At 32.0% G+C, this 22272-nt stretch overlaps 5 protein-coding genes across 5 annotated transcripts; all 5 read left to right on the forward strand.

Moving 5' to 3' along the window:
- The first annotated feature begins 2576 nt into the window (after positions 1-2576).
- On the forward strand, positions 2577-3857 carry LOC127240620 (LOB domain-containing protein 37-like). The gene is made up of 2 exons (XM_051259400.1): positions 2577-2884; positions 2994-3857. Exons 1-2 carry the CDS (start codon positions 2701-2703, stop codon positions 3449-3451), a joined length of 642 nt encoding a protein of 213 aa, XP_051115357.1. The 5' UTR covers positions 2577-2700; the 3' UTR covers positions 3452-3857.
- Positions 3858-6389: 2532 nt separating this feature from the next.
- LOC127240622 (uncharacterized) lies at positions 6390-6837 on the forward strand. The gene has a single exon (XM_051259401.1). It carries the CDS (start codon positions 6428-6430, stop codon positions 6686-6688), a length of 261 nt encoding a protein of 86 aa, XP_051115358.1. The 5' UTR covers positions 6390-6427; the 3' UTR covers positions 6689-6837.
- A 3692-nt stretch (positions 6838-10529) lies between these two features.
- On the forward strand, positions 10530-11417 carry LOC127240501 (uncharacterized). Its single transcript, XM_051259219.1, has one exon. It carries the CDS (start codon positions 10530-10532, stop codon positions 11415-11417), a length of 888 nt encoding a protein of 295 aa, XP_051115176.1.
- Positions 11418-15510: 4093 nt separating this feature from the next.
- Positions 15511-16727, forward strand: LOC127240705 (probable esterase D14L). The gene is made up of 2 exons (XM_051259516.1): positions 15511-15986; positions 16056-16727. The coding sequence occupies exons 1-2, from the start codon at positions 15619-15621 to the stop codon at positions 16501-16503; spliced, it is 816 nt and encodes a 271-aa protein (XP_051115473.1). The 5' UTR covers positions 15511-15618; the 3' UTR covers positions 16504-16727.
- A 4322-nt stretch (positions 16728-21049) lies between these two features.
- LOC127240422 (lysine-rich arabinogalactan protein 18-like) lies at positions 21050-22017 on the forward strand. The gene is made up of 2 exons (XM_051259102.1): positions 21050-21613; positions 21749-22017. Exons 1-2 carry the CDS (start codon positions 21149-21151, stop codon positions 21821-21823), a joined length of 540 nt encoding a protein of 179 aa, XP_051115059.1. The 5' UTR covers positions 21050-21148; the 3' UTR covers positions 21824-22017.
- Positions 22018-22272: the final 255 nt, after the last annotated feature.

The following is a 22272-nucleotide window of genomic DNA, read 5'->3' on the forward strand; positions in this document are numbered from 1 at the left end:
GGGGTGGGAAAGAAATATATAGTCCATGTTTTACATGATTACATTTTGTTGTTTTGTGATCATCATTTTTTGTCCATTTATTACCTATTATTAGGTAGTTATTTATTTAGGATGAGGTGGTCCATATGGGTGACGGTATGCAGCTACGTATATATTCGTGCTTATTGAATATGGAGGGTTGATGGATCGTGTAGACATAAAATTGAATGGTCAAGATTAAATAAAAATAGTGTAAAAATTTTAGTATTTTTTAGGTTGATGACGACGTACATATTGAAATTATTAATTGAAATATAACATTAGACATTCAAGATTTGTCTATTTGTGTTGAGTACAATGATTTTACATTTAGTGTATCGATCTATATTGAAGTTAGCCGCGGAAGGGAAACAAAATCAACAACGTTGTTGAGGACTCCCGTTTGCGGGATATGTAACTAATGGCTTAGTTTCCCTAACAAGTTCGAGCTTTTAGGTGAGACGGTCATTAGTTTCCGACATGGTATCAGAGCCTAGGCTAGGTCTCGAGTTCGAGTCCCGGGCGTGTTGAGGACTCCCGTTTGCGGGATATGTAACTAATGGCTTAGTTTCCCTAACAAGTTCGAGCTTTTAGGTGAGACGGTCATTAGTTTCCGACAAACGTAAAAACGACACAAATAATTTACATGATTTTTATTACTCCTTCTGTCCACAGTAACAGTCACATTTATATTTTGCATCGTTGTACTTAACATTAAAAATATCTTTATATATATAATTTTTTTTTACAAATGCTCTTCTATTAGTATTATAAGACACTAAAGTATTTTTGTAATTTTTTCTTGTATTATATTTTGATATAATAATTAATATTTAAAGATCAACACCCTAAAAATAAATAAAACTCTTATAATAGAATTGAAGTAATATTATTTTTTTGAGCTACGTTCGTATGATAAACCCCAAATCTTCTAAAAAAAGAGTATACAAGATAAATTAAAAGCACATACTTGTTGTTAGGACTTGATCAACTTAACATTAATAGGATATTGTCATTGAGTTTGCAATGATTTTTTTTTTCTTTTTTTTTTAACTTCCTCCAAATATTAGCTCTTCTTCTAATATTTCAACATGTGACTTAGATTTACACTTCTACATATGAATTTTTCTTTCGTATCTTTGTAGATAAAGTCGATAAGATAGATATGATATTCCATAAAGTTGAGGATGCTCATCGCTTCTTTTATTTCCCCTTAGGCCAACAATCGCTATATAATACTCCCCCATCCTATATAAAGTGTTCGGTATTTCTATTTCGACACATTCTACATAATTTATTTTTTTAACGTCAAATTTGAAATAACCTATAATTTTCTTAATTTTAATTAAATTATTTATTTATCTTAATTTTAATTTATAATTATTTGTATTATATCATAATTATTTTTACTATAATATACTGTACTTTTTAATTACTAATCTTTCTAAATTTCATATGTACAGCAATATTTATACATTACTTTTTAATTAATGACATTATGTGTTAAATTGTACGGAAGGCCCAATAGCCCATTTTAATCAAACCCAATATAATATATTCAAAGTTGGGCTAAGTCCAGGGCCTTAGTATGGCCCATAAAATTTTAAAACCAGACAAAGACTGTTTCAGTCAGAAACGCATGTAGCGTATTTCTATTTCATATTTTTTAATTTTCTTTTATCCAAAAATATATAAGCCCGGTCCAGCGGGCATAATTCAATTTATGGGCCGGATGCCGGGCTACACTGGTTTGGACCGGCCCGTCTGAACAACTTGATTTTGTGCGTAACTTTTCTTACAACAAGTTTATCCAGTTTTATGCAATAAAAATAATGAGGCCCATCACATTATTGCAATGCTTAATTGTGGCTTTGTGTAATAATAATACGTACCAAAGATGTCCCACTTGAAGCCAGCCGAGAAACAAGGTAAAGTTGGAATTTATAGATGTAATGATAACAAAAACAAAAAAGAATAATTTTTTAAAATAAAATAAAATAAAAGATCGAATAGTGTCCAAAATAAATAAAATAAAATAAAAATGAAAGTGAAAGTGATAGGTTATCAAAAAGCAGCCCCAATATATCCACAAAGAATCCGACGGTTCAGAAATGATCATCCGCGGAAACTAGCAGCCGCTATCGCCCAATACTTTGGAATCTGGGGGTGCTCATACGTCACCCACCCACCCACGCACGCACCACTCAAGTAGGCCCCACGAACAATCTCCTCTTAACTCCAGCCATTAACACATTTGGAAGCTCCAACAGATCTTCATCGTTCAAAGTGTGTACTCAACGGTTTAGATCTATTCAGTATTTTTAGTCCGGGACCTTTTACTAGTTAACACGTCATCCCACTTTCGCTATCCCGAACTACTAATGGGAAATGTTTCCAGATCCTGGACTAAAGAACCTTAAAAGATCGACGCCGTTGATAGTGTGTAATCAACGGTGTGGATGAAACAGGTTTGGGGAACCCTGGTGCTTGTTAAAAGTTTAAGATTTTCTCTTTCCCAAGTTTCCACTTCCACTTTGTGTATTATTTATTCACCATTCTTTAGAGCTCTGATATTCTTCTTCCGGGCTGTTACCTCATCTCGTTCCTTGCAACGGAAGCAGCTCCCTGATTGGGTCTCCGATCAATTCTCCGGCGGTCGGAAAGCGTGGCTGACGGAAAACGATGAGCTGCAATGGCTGCCGCGTGCTGCGAAAGGGATGCAGCGATACCTGTATTTTGAGGCCATGTCTGCAGTGGATCGAAACCGCCGAAGCTCAAGGGAACGCCACCGTCTTCGTCGCCAAGTTCTTCGGCCGCGCCGGACTCATGTCGTTCATCTCCGCCGTGCCGGAGAATCAGAGGCCTGGTGTGTAAATTAATTAATTGATTAGTTGATCTATCTTTAATTTGGTATTGAATCGGATTCAGATCTCTTTTTCATTAGTTGATTTGGGGATTTTGTTTTTTATTTTCAGCGCTTTTTCAGTCGTTGATGTTTGAGGCCGCCGGAAGGACGGTGAATCCGGTGACCGGCGCGGTGGGGCTTCTCTGGACCGGCAACTGGCACCTCTGCCAGGCGGCGGTGGAGAGCGTGCTCCGGGGGGTTACGTTGAAGCCGGTGGTGGAGCTCCTGGTGGACGGCGGGGCGGGGAGCTCTGACGACGCCTCCGAGTGCGCTGACATGTTCAAGTTCCGAGATCCTGGTGTTGGTCCGGGACCCAATGTGGTGAAACGTCGCCGTTTTGCGGATGAGACTGCTGCCGAGTCCACAGCGGATCTTGATCTGTCCTTAACCCCTGACAGAAGCTCCGGCGGACGCCGCCGCGCCGCCTGGGCTGAGAAGCGGCGTCCCGGGAGCCCGTCGATGAATTCCGATGAATCTGAAACGACGACGTGTGGAGATCAGCCAAGGCTTCTGAATTTGTTCAATTAGATGAAATTGAAGAAACTTTTTTCAAAAACTGTAAAAAGCCGCTCTGATTTAAGGGCGTGTTTGTCTTGGGTTACCCGGAAAATTAAGTTTTTAATTTTTCCGGCGAGGGTTTCGCATAATCTGTGGCACAAGATTTCCCTGTGAACAAAATGGAGGGGAAAATGAATGTATCGCCATTGATTCCTTTCTTCCTTGTTTCTGCAACTTCTTTTCACTTTAATCTTCCTTTTTCCTTTTTATTATTATTATTTTTCGTAAAGAACTTTCCTCCTCTATCCTTCATCTACTAACTATTGGGACTTGAATAATTGAACTTGCTTTTAGCCTTTTTTGTCCACTTTCTGGAATTTAAATTTATACACACACACATCTAATACATATATATATAGATGTATGTATATGTGTATATATATTGAGAAATTGCAAAAATTAGGGTCTTTTTTTAACATTTCTGTTCTTTATAGTCCACTCGCTCTCACGTGATGATTCTTTGAGCTCCCGGAGTTGTGACCCCTGAAAAATCCAGGCCGTAGATTGAGGGATCTTAATATTTATATGCAATCTTGATGTCGCTGGTCCCTGGACTGGGAGTTAACCTAGGAGCTGTGTTCTCCATTTTCCTTCCACTGGAATGCTAATATCTAAGAATTTTGGCATTTTTCCACTAATTCACAAACTCCACAAAATATTGAAATTTGATTTTATGAATTTTGAAAACCACAAGGCTTAAAACCCTAACTAGAAGTAAAAAAACGGGACCTATAACAACCAATCACGAATTTTTCTAAAACAAAAAAAATTAATAAAATAAAAAAAAATTAAATACGAAGATGATTGGTGAAAAGTACAATACATTAAGGTAAAACAAAGGAAACCGTTACAAATTGAAAATTTTGAACTAAAGAAACATATCCTTGTACAAACTCACGTATAAAACATTAATACATTGACAAATATTAGGAATTATTAAATGTTTAAATTTTCTTTTTGGGCATAAGAAGTCCAGAGTAAATAAATATTATACTCTCTTCTTTTCTATATTTATATATCCATTTATTATTTCAAGTTTTAGAAATATTAGTATTAAATTGGAATATAGTATAAGGAAAAGTAAAAAAACTAAATTGCAAATTTATATTGTAAATTGAAAGGGTATTTTTAATGTTAGGTAAACAGTACAGTTACTAAAAAAAAAATAAATAGATATTTTGTCATAGGACGGACAAAAATAAAAAATGAATAAATTGTTAAGGAAGGAAAGAAATATTATAATAGTGGAGGGTATATATATATATATATTACAACACTTTTTTTTAGAACACTTTGCATGCATGCAAGGTGGCTGTGGAAGGCCAACTTTTATGACAAAATGACACATGAGATTACTGTAAGAGTGGCGTGGAACTGCTCTACTGTCTACTGAAGCCATAGAATCTTTCTTTTAATTATTCGTCACACATTAATTAATGAATTAATTATTAATTACTGATTAAGTAAAGGGTGGATATATTATATATATCCCCTGAGAAAACTTACCATTTAATTATTATATAGTATTTTTTTTATATTCTAAAGCTGAAGCTAGAGATGAATTTTTAATTGCAAAAAAAAATAAATATATATATATATATTTGTAGGGTCTATTACCACTAATTCTTTATTCAAATATACTTCTAATTAACTGACTTAATTATCTAACAATAAATAGTTAGCGGTAGGGAATAAATTCTGTCAACAATATTTCTTTTACATGTACAAGTGTAATAGTAACTTAAAATAAATAAATAAATAAAAATCAATATAAAACACATCATAAATAAAAATATATATATAATATATATCTTCGAATTTTCGATACACGTGCCGTGCATCAAAATGCCTTAACAGGTTTTAATGATGGAAACGGCTAGCAAAACATAAAAGATTCGATCCGAATCAAACTCTAATTTAAAATTTTGGTTGAATCGGTTCCAATTGAATATTTTATAAATTTAAAACAGGAATATATATATATATATTTTAATATATTTTTTTTATTATTCTATAGGAATATATATATGTTAATAAAAATAAAAATTCAAAAATTATTAATTATATTTTAATCTACTTATTGTTTATTTATTATATATATTTAACATTATAAAACAATTATAAAAACATAAAATAAAATTTAATTTTTTTAAAAAACTAACTAAAAAAAATAGAAATTAAATATTTTCGGTTTAATTTTAATTTTAATTTTTTATTTTTTGGATTTCGGTTATTTCGATTCAATTCAGGTTTGGTTTTTTCCAAATATTTGAATTTACAGGTCGGTTCAAATTTATTTGGCAATATCCAATGTTAGCCCATACTCAGTGGTATAGACTAGAGGGAAATTGTTTTTCTATTTTTTTAATAAATAAATAGTTTTTGTATTGCATGTTTGTTTGAATGATTTTAATTATTTATATGTATTGTTTAAGATAATAAATTCAAATTTTTATTTATTATTTTATATTTAAAATATCAGATAAATTTTTATTGATATCACATCAAATAATTATTTAAATTTAAAATTTTATTGTTTAAATTAAAATCACAAATATACATATTTTTTATTTTAAATTATTTAGTTATAGAGTAACTATTTCAAATATAATTTATTTTATTTCATCATCTTTTACAATCACATCGTTAAAGACAATAATAATATTAAAGACAAAATTATCTTTACATTCATTTTAATACATTTTTATTAAAACTCAAATAAACTATTTGAATATACAAATGATGAGGAAGGGTGGATAATGGTACTTGTGATGCGGTGGTGGTTGGACACCTAATTGCAATAAAAAGGACACGTGGCGCCATTACCATCAACACTAACCATCCTACGTAACCCCATAAATATATATATATATATATATAAACAGTCAGCTCAATCCATACCATACAACAAAATCTACTACAGAGAGAGACAGGGACATAATTGAAATGGAGAAGAAAGCAGAGGACAAAAAAGTAAATACGGAAGGGCTTCCAATAGAAACCAGTCCGTACACGCAGTCGAAGGATGTTGAAGACTACAAGGAGCGTGGCTACGGCACCCGTGGCCACCTCACCCCCAAATCCGGCCCCCCCGCCGCCGGTTCCACCGATGCTCCTACACGCGCCACCACCGCCGCCGCCGCCGATACCACCAAGCTTCCCGAAGCTGAGCTCTCTACTGCAACTGATCACCCCACCCTTAAATAGCTTGTCTCGTATTCTGTTCTGTTCTCTGTGTAGTATTTATTTACTTATTACCCTCTGTTTGTTTTAAAAATAATACTGGGCTTCAAGTATATTTGTTTTTATTTCTAATTATATTATTATTAATTAAAAATTATTCTATACCATATGTATTTAATGTTTTTTTTAATATCTGTCAGAGATAAAACTTATCATCTGTTTGATTTGATTTGAGTGGGCTTGGAATAACCCGAAAAAAGCTGTGTTTCCAAACTGATGTATTGAGAAGCGATCCATTAAAGTTTGATGGGCCGGATCGGATCAGGTCCATGTCGGCCCGACCCGTAATGGCGAACCTTATCCGTTTCGAGTAAAGTTAGATTTGATCGTCTTTTTCAATCAAAACTCGTTTTTAAATAAAAGTGACCGATGGCAAACGGAGCCACAAAAATTAATATATATAAATTAAAAATAATTTAGTTAAAGAAAATAGCGAGTGTCGGAAATTGAGGCTTAGTGACATTGCAAGCATGTGCACAGCTTGCCTATTTCCTCCCATTTCCTTTATCCAAAATTAAAATACTAAGAAATTTTGAGGGAAATGAGAATAAAAAATAAAAATATCCCTCTTTATTTATTTATTTTTGTTGAGACAGAAAAATAATTAAAGAATGCAATAGGTGTATTTATTTATTATACATTTAATTTTTTTTAATTTAATTTGTGTTTCTTTGTTATTATTATTTAACTTTTATAATTTTATAAATATTTAATATTTATAAAATATTATATCAAATTATTACTAAAATAAATTATCACACTAAAAATACGATTAAAAAAAACAATAATATTTATTTTTTATTCAATTTATATTTTTTAGTGATTTTTTTTTTTCAATAAGCAATCTAACTTTTCGGTCGAGCTTGGTTTGCAAGTTCAGCTGTGGTTTATCCGATATATACTTTCGAATAGCAATTGCGGATTTTCACATCCTAAATAAATAAATAAATAAAAGAATTCTTCATTCTTCCTTGAATTTTTTTTTTTCTTTTACAATTTTATTATTTACGGTCATTTTTCACCAAAAGCAAAGTAAGCAGTAATTTATTTACTATTTATTGCGGACTTTTTCAAACTTTCTTTTTAAAGATAAATCATATAAAAATATTGCTTAAAACATCTTCATATTTACCAAAGTTGATATTTAGATATTTATTATTTTTAAAATATTTTAATTATGTATACACTTGTGCAGCATAGCACGGATTTAAATGCTAGTTATATAAATATAAAAATAAAAATATTTTTATAGTATTTTCAAGATAAAGTGTTATTTGATTTTTATAAAAAATATAAAAATAAAAAATTGATCTTTATAATTTAGGTTCATATTTATCGTCAAACACTAAGTTTGGACAAAAATAATATTTTGTACAACTTTTAGTTTAGCACAAAAATATATTACATAATAAATAAAATATGAAGTATTTTATGAAATTTTTTTATAAAATTGTTATATAAATTTAACAATTTTTTTTTTTATCATAAACTTACATGTTATGCTGTATTTGATCCCGTAAATAATGTGTTTTATAGAAAATATTAAATGAAATAGTAAAAATATATTACTCTATCTGTCCAGGTCCAAATGGACTTTTTGGAGTTTTGTAATAAATTAATGAATAATAGTATTTTATTAGTCAGTGGAAGTGTGTAAGATATTTTGATATTTTTGTCAATTTTATGTAACAAATAATTATATGTGTAATTGTATATCTGTAATTTAAGTAGAAATTAAAGGTATTTTGATATTTGTGTATGATTATTTTATTAAAATTAAAAAGAAATTCTTTGAAATTAGACGGATAAAAATGATAAAAAAAAATACTTTAAATTAAATTAAGTTAGATATAATATATTTATCTAGAGCACATTTAATTAACTAGCTATTACGAATTCTTGCATTATAAAAAATATATATTATTGATTTTTTCGTATCACCAATAAAAAGCCAATAAATATAATGCTAGTTGTCGTATATAAATACTTTTTAAACTATATATATATATATTATTAATTGGATGATTGCCCAATGCCATAAATTCATACCAACTCATCATCCACAATATTTTAAAACGTCCACTTAAATTTTGAATATCATCGTTTTAATTTTAATTATAATAAAATAAAGTAACCCACCATCTTACAACGTTAATAATATATTATGACTATTGACGAGATTAAGCACTACATTTGACCTTTTACACAACCCAAATTATTTGCATTTGTTTTCAAAGCGTGACAACACTACAAAAAAATAATATATTTGTAACGAAATTTCGTCCCAAAAGTTCACGTAGCTAACGTAATTTCATTCATAATTTCGTCTCTAATATCATTAGTAACGAAAAAAATAGATTTAGAGACAAAAAAATTTTGTTACAAAAATGATTTTTTCTTGTATTGCAATTCACTATATATATATATATATATATGAAAATTGTTACTATAATAAAATTAAGATCAATAATGCTAAAAATATTAATTTTATTTCAAACATTAAAATAAACATGCTTTCAAGTAAAAAAAAAATAAAAAATAAAATAAAATAAAACTATACATACAATATTTTAATATAAAATATTATCGATTGCAATTCAGCATAATATAACATATAAAATAGCAATTTAAACATATATAAAAAAAAAAAAAAAAAAGTACACCCAAAGAAGCAAAAAAGTATACATTTAAACAATTTAATAATATAATTACTATATTATCCTTATTTAATTTCAATCCTTTAATATTATAAATGTACAATCCAACCGTGAATAGTAAATCAGTAAAGTGTTGACATATTAGCACTATAACAGCCGAAATAATAAAAAAAATTAAATTAATTTGGTATTTTGTTAAAAAATACATATTTAATAGTATAATATTTATAAAATAAATAAATAGTACTCCATCCGTTCCAAACAAGGTGCATCATTTATTTTTGGCACGAGTTTTTAGGTGGGTAGTATTAAGTATAATAATTTAGAAATTAGATGATCTGATAGAGAGAAAAATATTTATTTTATTTTTCTATTTAGACGATGTGAGAGGATAAAGTGTAGGGTAGATATTAGGTATAATTAATTATTTCATATTTTGAAAATATTGCAGAGTGTAGGGTAGATATTAGGTATAATTAATTATTTCATATTTTGAAAATATTGCAGAGTGTTTGGGATATATCAAAAAGGAAATATTGCACGTGTTAGAGTGAGTATTAATTTACAAAAGAGGTTTGATTGGATCAAAATTCTTGATTAAAAGTTTTGGCCTATGTTCACTTTACCTTCGTTGGCAATATTTTTAAAAAATTTTATACTATTTATTTATAACAATTATGTAAAACATATTACATCAAATATATATTTCACTAAAAATTATTTTATTTTTTTTATTTAGTGATATTTAATTAAAATGAAGCTAGCTCCATTAAAAGTCTATATATATATTTTTTTATTATTTTTACAAAAAAAAACATTTTACAAAACTTCATTAAAAGTCTATATATTTTTTTACCTGTCTTTATAATAGAGCTAAAGTTAAAATGACATTAATTTGATATTTTATCTTTTTCTATGGAATGATTCTGATATTTCGATTATGCATATTTGTAAAAAATAATTATATAAATAAAAAATAGGAGTCAAGTATGAACAAAAAGGCATATTACATGGCTGTCCCCAGTCGATGCAAAAATTCATAGTATAATTTTTCTGGTCCGAAATCTGTGACTCATACCAACAAATATAACACTACTCCTATATTCAATTCCATTAACTAATTAATTAATTAATCCATCAATTTCGCCATGGACGAAATCCTCGCAGACGACGGCGACGCCAATTCCGCAGCGGCGTCCGACGATGAGGAGGCGCTTTCCCTATCCGACCTTCCATTAATCCATCAATCAAGGAAACAGATAGCCGCCGGATCGGAAGAAATCGTCGGCGCCGGACAAACCCAATTGGAGGACTTCGACTTCTGCTCAAAGGAATCGGAAATGTGCGCCGCCGACGAAGTCTTCTACCGAGGCCAGATTCTCCCGTTCCGCCACTCCGGCAAGCGCCCCAATCTCAGCCGGTCGGAATCCATGGACTGCAACTCCTCCGGCGGGATAGTCACCAGCCGGAGCAGCAGCATCCGGTCGTCCAGCAGCGGCAGCTCCTCCGCCACACACACCAAACCGCACCTGAATCCATTCCACTCGCTCCCGAGCCCGTCGCCGAAGCTTCCCGGCGGCGCGGCGGCCGGAAGAACCAACCGCCGGAGCTGCGCCAAAAAAACTTCCGCCTGGAACATCTTCCGCCGCGGATTACTGACGACTCCGCCCAAAATCGCGTTTCAGGATCTGAAAACCCGCAGGAATTTGAAGAGCAACTTCGGCAGCCGGAACAGCAATAGCAGCAACAGCAGCTCCCTGAGCAGCAACAGCACCGAGAAGAAGACGACGGCGACGAAAGGAAGCCCTAATTTCCTGGGCGGATGCAACTGTGCGGTTGATACAGTTTCTTCTAATGTCGCGTTTATGAAGCGCAGCATGAGCGAAGGCCACCGCGAAAGTCGCGTTTTTCAACTGGAGGAGGAGGCGAATCTGCTGCTGCAGGCTGCGAAGTCTACGAAAAAGCGTGTTTCTCATCACCGGACATTTGAATGGCTAAAGCAACTCTCCGTTGAAGGGACACCGGACGAACTGTAACAACCCAACTGTATGTATGTATTTTGAGTTAATTGTGACATAATTGATTATTTTTCCTTTTTTTTTTTTGTGTTTCTAATTAATTTAATGTGTTTGTATTATTTGTTTTTCTTTTTTGTATTGTATAATTAAAAGTCTCAAATACTTGATTAATTAATCGAATAATCCTTATAAATTTAAAAATAAAAAATGCTTCCAGTTGAGAATTCAAATATATAAAATTAAATGAGAACATGCGTGAGTATTTTTCTGTTATAAATTATTATATATATATATACTGACATACATGTATATTGCATTGCTGAAAATTTCCAAGACCGTTGAAATTTGTGTCATTGAAAGCAATGAAGAAAAATAAAGTCATTTCGGTGTATAAACAATTTTCCATTCTGTTTATATACAATTTATTATTATTATTATTATTATTTTTGACAATATACATTATCGGTATATTTTTTTTAGAAAAAAAAAGTTAAATCTATAGCTTTATAAAACAATATTAAATATTTATTTTTAAATTATTCTTATAATTTTTTAGAACTTTAAAAGTCATAAATACTTATATATTTAACTTATAAGTAACAAAATCTTAGAAAAATAAAGATATATATATGTATGTGTGCGCGCAAAAAAAATAACATAACAGCATTATTATTAAAGATACACTACAAAAAAAATTAATATATTTGTAATAAAATTTCGTCCTTAAAATTCATAAAATTCACATAACTAATGTAATTTCATCCATAAGTCTATCTCTAATGTCATTAGTAATAAAAAAAAAAAATTAAGAACATAAATATTTTGTTAAGAAAATGATAGTATTTTCTTATAGTAATAATAACTGCTAAAATTTATGTTGAGTTCTCTCGAATTATTATATATATATATAATATAATTTTAATTTGTTTTAGACGATAAGAGATAATTAAGGGGAAATGAAGATAGGCAGCGTGGAGGTTTTGATGATCCAAACTAGAATTAAATATAGATATACATACAAGTAGGAGAAGAGATGTGATGGTTACATGAAAATTTTGAAAAATAAAAATAAATAATAAAGATAATAAGGATGATAATGAGAGAGGGGAGCATGGGAATTGAAGGATAGGAATTGACAGGAGACAGCATAAACGATAAAGTTATTTTTATTTTTTAAGACGGGAAAATCGATAATCGTTATCCGAAAATACGCACTGAGTAAACTCTTGGTCCCGACCGAACCTAATGTCCTGCAAACTAGGTCAAATATGCAAGTCACACTGAACAAACCTGTTAAGTATCCCACATTTGATGTAATGTTGAAATTCCCTTACCTTATAAGGGGTGAAGGCTATTCCACTTACAACCAGTTGATTTTAAATTGAAAACCTAGATCTATGTCCAAGGAAATGAGGAATTATTGATATTTGGAAAGGTAAAGCTCAGAGAGGGAGGGAGGCCCATTTCATTATTGCATGGCCTTTAATATTTCATATCATCATTTACAATAGGGTAAACTGTTTCGCGTCGGAGGTGACGTAGCGACACCTAGCGGACACGTGGATTTTTAAATTTATTTTTAAATTTTTTTTATTTTGTCTAATTAAAAAAATAATTATAATTTTTCACTTATGGAACTAATTTGCGACATATTTATGAGATTAAAATGATAAAGGGTCCAGTCATGGAACTAAAAAAACAGTTTACCCTTTACAATAATAATAAATAATATCACATTTGGTGGTCCTCTGATTAGAAGCAAATTTTTGGATTTTTTGAAAATGTTCAAAACAATTAAAAATTAATATTAATAGGATATCCAATTAATTTGAATTTCAATTGTCCCATAAGATACAAAATTTGAATTAATTAATTTGATTGAAATTGGGATCGGCCCACGAGCCCCGCATTGGTGAGGCCCAAGGCCCAATCTGATAGACCCTTAGCATTATCCTTCTTCATCTTTCACTTTACACCCCAACAACAACAAAAAGTAGGTCGACACGAAAGATAAAATATTTTTGCAAACTCACTGTCAATAGCATGAAGCTCAGACTTGTCTGATCCCTAAAATTTGGATGAATTCTTTTTTCTTTTTTTAATTGTTATAAATAAAAAATACATAATATACGTAGGCAAATAATATTAATAATAATATACATGAATTTGATGGACGAAAATAGAACTAATTAAAATAAATACTTCATCTGCCATTCGATTTTAAGAGTCTCATTTACCTTTAATTTTGCGTTATTGTACTTAACATTAAATATATCTTTACATTTGTATAATTTTTTACAAAAATATTATTATAATAGTATTATAAGATACTAATAATAATATTTTTATCATTTTCCTTATACTATATTTTCATATAATAATTAATATCTTAACTTAAGTTTCAAATTTTAATCAACAATATTCAATTATCAAAATTTTTAATAAAAATATAACTGTTATTTTTTAAAAATATACTCCCTCCGTTCCAAAACTAGGTATCCGTTTGTTTTTTATACGTAGTTTCATAAATATTATTATTATATTAGAATATAGTAGGAATAAAGTATAAATGATTAAAATAACCTTATTAGTATGATGTGATATAAAGATAATGACATTTGTGTAATATAATGTAAGTTGTAAGAATATTTGTAATTTAGGTAGATAGTACAATTATTAAAAAAAAATGAAATTGATACTTTATTATAGAACATATTAAAATAGAAAAATAGATACTTTGTCAGGTAGATAATATTATATTAAAATATTATCAAAATTCAAATTCAAATAAAATCAATCAAATCGCTTGTACTAGTTAGAATAATATATGTAACAAGCATTTTTTATTTATACATTTTGAATTTATTTTACCTCTAAACATAATAAACTATCTCAAAATATCAGTAAATACAGTACCATTTATTATATCACTTTTTTTATAAATTGTAAAAAAAAATAAAAAAAATGGCATAATTATATTTGACGAACGTAGTATTTTTTTTTTTTTCTAAAAAATAATTATATTTGAACCATTTTCATATTAAAACTCAAAATCAAATTTTAAGTAAACAAATAATCACTCTTTGAATATTAATAAACACATGAGATCAATAGCACTATCTCCATCCACAATGTGTGTATTTATAGTTATTAGATCGTAAAATATAAAATAGTTATTGAAGTCCTTTTATTAAAAAAGATTTTTAAAAAAAATAAAAATGGAGATAAGTACATTTATTTACTTAATCATAACTATTGTTTGAAGTATGCTTAAGCTTGTGAAATGATATACTCCCTCCGTTCCACGTACCGTGTCTGCTACACTGTAGATACGGTATTTTAGCAGGAGTGCAATTAGTAGATAATTAAGAATGTATTAGTGAAAATAATTATTCGATAATATAAATAATTATAAATTAAAATTAAGATAACTAATTAGTTTAATTAAAATTTTTAAATAAATAAAATTTAAAAAGTTTAAAATGAGATTAAAGTGTGTAATCATTTTTCAAAAAACGAAAATAACATGGTATGTGAGACGGATAGAAACGGTAACGTGGATATAGTATGTGGGACATAGGGAGTAATATTTTATATTTTCTTCAAATTCAAATAATTTTATATTTCGTGGAATATAAGTGTGTATCCGGTGAAATGTAAATAAATGATAGTGTAAATGATATTTCATAATTCCGAGACAATTTTCCGAGTCCGAATTCCTTTTTTTTGGTAGTGTAAATAAACAATGATGTAATATTTTGAATATAAAATATATTTATAGTATAATATAATATAAAAAAAATATTTAATTTGATGTTTTTTTAAAAAGAAATCTTTGTATAAAAATTCATAAAAGAACACGATCTAAACGTACGTACGATAGACTGTGTGAATATCAATTTTTTTCGAATATGTCAATAAAAGTTAGTTAAAGAGGAATAAACCACACGTAAATAATAACTAGAATAATATATAGTTGACTTTCATTTAACAAGAGAAATATTAATGAAAAATAAAAAGTAAGAACAAATTACGGGACATTATAAATTAAATACGTAAAAAATATCTGGCAACTCAAAAGAAAGTAGGCAGGCAATTGTACTAATGTTCACGTGGCAGTTGGCATCGTCGTCTTTAATGTGATGTCTCTATCTCTCTCTCTTTATTTCATCAATTGCCATTGACACAGAGAGAGAGAGAGATAGATAGATCGACGATCATGGGGGTGGCGGAGGAAGCGCACAACGTCCGGGTGGTCGGGTCCGGCGAGCCGACGGTGGTGCTGGGGCACGGGTTCGGCACGGACCAGTCGGTTTGGAAGCACCTGGTCGCCCACCTGGCTCAGACCAACAAGGTCCTCCTCTACGACAACATGGGCGCCGGCACCACCAACCCCGACTACTTCGACTTCCACCGCTACTCCTCCCTCGAAGGCTACGCCCACGACCTCCTCGCCATCCTCGACGAGTTCCACGTCACCAACTGCATCTTCGTCGGCCACTCCCTCTCCTCCATGACCGGCGCCATCGCCTCCATCCTCCGCCCCGACCGCTTCCTCAAGCTCATCCTCATCTCCGCCTCCCCCAGGTCCCAATTAATAATAAATTATTTAATTTTAAAATTTATAAATTTAAACTTTTAATTATTTTATAACAGGTTTTTGAACTCTGAGGATTACTACGGCGGGTTCGAGCAGGAGGAGGTGGACGAGCTGTGCAGGGGGATGGAGGCGAACTACAAGGCGTGGGTGGGGGGGTTTGCGCCCCTGGTGGTGGGGGGCGACATGGAGTCGGTAGCGGTCCAGGAGTTCAGCCGGACGTTGTTTAATATGCGGCCGGACATCGCGCTCAGCGTTTTCAGGACAATATTCAACTTCGACCTCCGGCACTACCTGGGCCGCGTGACCGTGCCCTGCCACATCATCCAGAGCTCCAGGGACCTCGCGGTCCCCGTCGCCGTCGCGGAGTATCTGCACCAGAACTTCGGCGGGAAGTCCATCGTGGAGGTCGTCTCTACCGAAGGGCACCTCCCGCAGCTCAGCGCGCCGGAGATCACCATTCCCGTCCTGCTCCGCCACATCCACCACGATATTCTTGATGATTAAATTAATTAATTATATATATATATTATATGTATCGATCGATCCTGAATCTTTACAAATCGATGTTCATCAAGCTAAGCTGTTTTAATTAATTAATATACTTAGTTTACACAAGGTATAATACGTACGTGCCTAGGGTTTGTTGTAGTGTTTATGTTGTCCCAATACCAATGTGATTAAAGCTTGTAACCTTTGATTTTGCTAGTAAGAATTTACGGAGTGTTTAACTGTTTTGGGTTTTAATTTTTAATAGTAAAATTTTGATATAAATATATATTAATATAATATTTTAAATGTAAAATTAAATTTTAGTCTAATAAAATAAATAAAAATTAGATATTTAATTTAATATTTTTTTAAAAAAATAAAATTAAAATAATAAAATCAGACTAAAATCGTGTTTTATTAATTACAGCTATGTATGCGTGACGTGGTTATTTGGAGAAACACAGATTCTATAAAAATCTAAGCCAGCTAGGGTGTAGTTAAGTAATACTGCCTCTGTCCGTGCGGCAAGTGATCAAGGTCAGAGATTTGAATCCATGATCTCATGTTACAAATCCAACTCTTATACCAACGCGTCATTACTTACGGACTGAGAAAAAAAAAAAAAAAAAAAAAAAACCTATTGTTTTGGGAGATAGTTGCTAGCTTTGTACAGAGACGGAATAAAATGTAAACCCTAAAATTAAAAATAAAAGATAAAAAATGATTCGGCAGACACTCTCCTCCAGAATCTTGATTTGCTCAATAAGTTCAGGAGGACACGTGTCAGTCAATACAGTCTTTGGGAACTCGGACCAGCTTGATAGAAAAAAGCTACGATTCTGAGGATGTCCAGGATCCCAACGCCGATCATCAGAAGTCCGCCACACAGATTGATGTGGCGTAGAGACTCCGGGACCTTGGGAGTTTATCACACAAGTGTTAGAAGTCGTCGTCGGTCACCAAGAGAAGATAGAGAGATACCTGCAGCCCATTCTTGACTTTTACAAAATCAGCCAAACAGGGCATTAACTGCTAAATAGGTAGGGACCACAGTTTGCCAGCCCAAGAAAATAGTACTGTAATAGTATTTCATTTTCTGCATTCAATGTGACTGAAAGAAAAATGTCAGGTGGTGATGGTCCTGAATATGATGGATGATATAATACGTGTTCATTTTTAAGCTCGTGGGCCTTGTGATTGGCTAAGTGGGCTTTTACTACGTAATGGGCCTTTTCTATTTTGGACTTTGACCCTATTAATACAATGATGGGTTAGACTATTTCTTCGTGAGAACCTTTTATTTATTTTATGGGCCTTACCATTTCCGCCCAGCCCATACATACTAAGGGAGTATTATTTTTAAAACAATAAAAGAATGCACAAAGCACAACCAAGCAAAGTCGTGAATAAATAAGGGTGTGTTTGTTTTGTATTTTTAATTTGATATACATTTTTTATATTATGTATGAAAATTGTATTGATAATATTTTATATTAAATTATTATAATAAATATAATGTATATCCTAATATTATATTTTTCTAATCATACCAAAAACTTTTCATTGCAAGAATACTCTCAAAATTTATTACATAATTGAAATAATATGACATAATACTATTGAAGCATAATAGTATTGAAGTATGTGCACTGAATCATTTACATAATTTACTACAGTATAGGTTAGTAAGTGCATATGCTTATTAAAAATAGAAAAAACGTGCAGTTTATAGTATGGGATGTTTTCAAGTTACAAAAGAATAATAGAAATTTAATTGAAATGAATATTATTATACTTGATATTTTTAAATTATATTCTCACTGTTTCTTAAAGTATACTTAAAATTTTTAAATACAAAAATTATAAAAAATAATATTCTTTTATACCTTTTTGTTGTCGTAAAAAATCACCTTCGGCAGCTTAATTGAAAGCCTGCCAAAGTTGATTTGTTCGAAAGATTTCTCGATCTCTTTTAAAATGATTCGGGCTATTTCGCAATGATAAAAAAGTTAATATAAAAAGAAAGTAAAAATGAATATAATAATAAGAAAATAAAAAGTTAAAAGAAAACTGGAAATTAATAAAAGAAAGTCGTAAAAATGTATTGTTCTATAGAAAATAATTGAAGAGAAAAAATAATTAAAGAAGAAGACGAATAAATGCTGTGTGTTTTTTGGCCCAGCTCTCCTTGATTTTCTTTAATAACTCCAAAATTGTTATTCTTTTGAATTCCTTTTGGAAAAAAATCTTCTATCACTTTTTTCTTCAACAACTTTAACTTTCACCATCTTTTATATGTTGACGACTCCAAATGCACCAGGCCGACTCAGTGGGTTAGTCAGGTTCGCAGACCCACTCACTGATCTGGACCTTCTACTGAGTCGCGAACCTCAGAGGGTTTGGGCTACACTTGTACTGGACCGTTCCGATTAATATTGGGTGTATATAAATGTCCCCCACAAAATCATCTAGACAAGAATCAACTCGTGGTCCTGATGATTTTGTCAAATACCATCATGTCTTCCTTCCTTCATTCCAGCTTCCAAAGAGAATGATGAAACATTTTAAGATATTTCCATTAATAAACACCTTCATCTCTTCTTCTTCGGGTTCCATCAACCTATATGCGTCATTAGGTGACTTAGCCAATATGATAAACAAACCTTCTCACGTGAGGGACCACTTCCCAAACTTTACATCTTTGGAGCCTTCCGGGAGGACGGCCTTGCAGACCATGTTACCTTTCTAGAAGGTTTGGGGCCTCACGTGCTTCTGGAAGATCGATGCGACTTTCTTCTTTTGATGTCGAGCAAAATGTCGAGCTTTTGGAATAAGGTCTGTTTGAGCACAAACTTTTTCGGAAAGAAATATGTAATATAAATTATGATTTACATTATATATTTGGAATAAAATATGCAATATTACATTATATATTTGGACGATGCCATATTCCTTATTAGATTAGATGTCACTTTCTTTAGTTTAGCAGCTCCGGTATCGGTAGCATTCACAGCTGATTCCTAAACTAATAACCATAAAGCAGAGACAGAGAGAGGAATGAGTACCACAGACGAGCTACTAAGGCAGAGAGATGCTAAAAAAAAAAAAAAAAGTTTAAAAGGAAAAAAACCTCAAAATTCATAAATTGCAAAATTGCAAAATTTTAAAGAACCGTGGAGTCCATCTTGAACTCTTTTATATATTTATATATATATATATATGATACGATAAGATATGATATGATATGATGATTATATTTAATTAAATACTAAAAGCAAAAAATGTATATAAAAATTACAAAAATTTTAAAATTATAATTTTACAAAACAAAAAAGATAAAACCGAATACACTGTACACAACAAATTTAAAATACAACCATAAATTTGCAACGTGGTTTGAGTTTGAAGATTTGTAAAAATACTATATTATAAAATGAAATATATTTTCGATAAACATAGACTAAAGACTGAAAGATTTGTTTGTTTATGATTTAAACTTTTATTTAAATAATATTTTATAAAATTACGCACTCCTTTGGAATTAAAATGCTAAATTGAATAAATCCTAAATATGTAGTAATAACAAAGCGTGTGTTTACTTGTCAGATTATATGATTTTTGTTTTGGTTTTGAATAATAAAATTTTGAATTAAAATAGTTATTTGATGTGATATAAATATATATTGATGTATGTAAAATTGAATTTTAGCATAATAAAATAAATGCATTTGATTTAATGATTTTGAAAAAAAAATTGAAATAGTAAAATTGGGAATAAAATTCCACTAATTTAGGGTGTGTTTGTTTGGGAGATTGGATTAGATTTCCACTATTCATCCAATTTTTTCCCCAAACACATCAAATCAAACACCTATTTTTTTTTTATATATTATACTAAAAATCAATTTTACATTCAAAACATCACATCAACACCTATTTATATCACATCATACAACTATTCAAATTCAAAATTTTTACTATTCAAAATCCCAATTCAAAATCCAAACCCCCCAAAACAAACACTCGTCTTTTCACTTTGCAACAAGTTTTTAGGGAGTTTCTTTTGCTAAGTAAAAAAGTCAATAAAGATTCACTTGAAACGGCTATATATTTATTGGTTCTCTAGAAACCAGATTAAAAAATACATATGGCGGTGGCGGTGGGGTGGCTAACGGCTCCTTTGCTGTCAGAATATGGCTCTGTCCCTCCAGCTACACTACCCTTTTTATTTTAGTATGTACACATGTCCGTCTGTTATTGGTCTGTCGTCCACCTCCAGACGATTGATTCGATTCGCCTCCCATACTGCCTGTAACAATAATTACTCTCATTAAAAAATAATAATAATAAATTAAAATTTAAAAAGATGTTGTATTACCGCAGGGTCACAGATCCACCCGAAAAGAGCCGTTGTGGACGCGGCGAGCCACATGGCGAGTGGGGTCCAGCCAGTCTGTTTGAATTCCCAGTACATCTGCGGGCCCACTTTCCTCTAACGTTTATTTTATTTAAATTTAAATTTTTCGGTTTTTTTTTTTTATATATAAATGGCTGTCTGTCTCACCAGTTCTCGCTCAGATCTCTTCCAATTTCTTTCTATACATTTCTATATCATCACAACCGCGTTTCTTCTACTCCCTCCACGTCAGCACTCATCCCCATGGATCGACGGTCAGGATTCGGCCTCGCGCTGATCTGTTTAATAGTAGCCTGCGTCGGCGGCCAGTCCCCGGCGGCTGCGCCAGCCAAAGCCCCTACCTCCGCCGCGACGCCGCCGGCCAAATCCCCTGCCGCCGCCCCCGCCGCAGCTCCTGTTTCCACGCCACCACACGTGGCCCCGACCAGCCCGCCGCCGCCCACCCCCGCCCCGGTTCAGCCACCGCCGGCTCCCGCCCCGGTTCAGTCCCCGCCTACTCCCACCCCGGTTCAGTCCCCGCCGGCTCCCGCTCCGGCGACCCCGCCGACGGAGTCTTCTCCTCCGGCGCCGGCGCCGAGCAGGAAGAAGGGCAAGCACGGCGCCCCTTCTCCGGCTCCCGAGCTGTCCGGCCCCCCTGCGCCGCCGTCCGAGGCTCCCGGACCAAGCGCCGGCTCCATTTCCCCAAGCCCGACGTCTCTTAACGATCAGGTGATTATTAATTAATAATATATATATATATATATATATACACAATTAGCAGCTGGATCTCATCCATTGTTTCCAGATCTTGAAGCATTTGAAGAATATGTAAATTTTAATACTGTCAATATTGGGTGGTTGCAGAGTGGAGCTGGGAAGACGATGATGGCAAGCTTGGCAATGGGATTGGCTATCTTTAGCTGTTGGCTATTATTCTAGAAGAGAATATTATTTGAATCTGATTCAATTTATTTATTACTTCATTTTTTGTTGGCAAATCTCTCACTCCTTTCCTAGTTGGATTTTTGCCACATTTTGGAGACCCCTGGTTTTTCTTTTTCAGATTTTTGGTGATCTCCCGTTGTATTGAATTGTTACGCACTATGAAATGATGTTACATGTGAATTCCATTATTATTAATAGTATTATTATTATTATTATTATTATTATTATGTCAATAATTTATAATTCATTCCATGGGCAAAGTATTCCAAATTAACAAAATATTGGGTAACATTTTGTAATTTTTATCATACTTTATTGTTAGCCATAATCTATAAAACAAAATTGAAACTTAAAATTTAATGAGATACTCTTAGAATTAATATACTTTAATCCGATTTGGTCCGCTATAAAAATGATATTGGACTATGAGGTTTGGGGCCTTT

This window comes from Andrographis paniculata, unplaced genomic scaffold (assembly GCF_009805555.1).
Source record: "Andrographis paniculata isolate CXL003 unplaced genomic scaffold, ASM980555v1 Contig79END, whole genome shotgun sequence".
In the NCBI taxonomy this organism is placed as follows: domain Eukaryota; kingdom Viridiplantae; phylum Streptophyta; class Magnoliopsida; order Lamiales; family Acanthaceae; genus Andrographis; species Andrographis paniculata.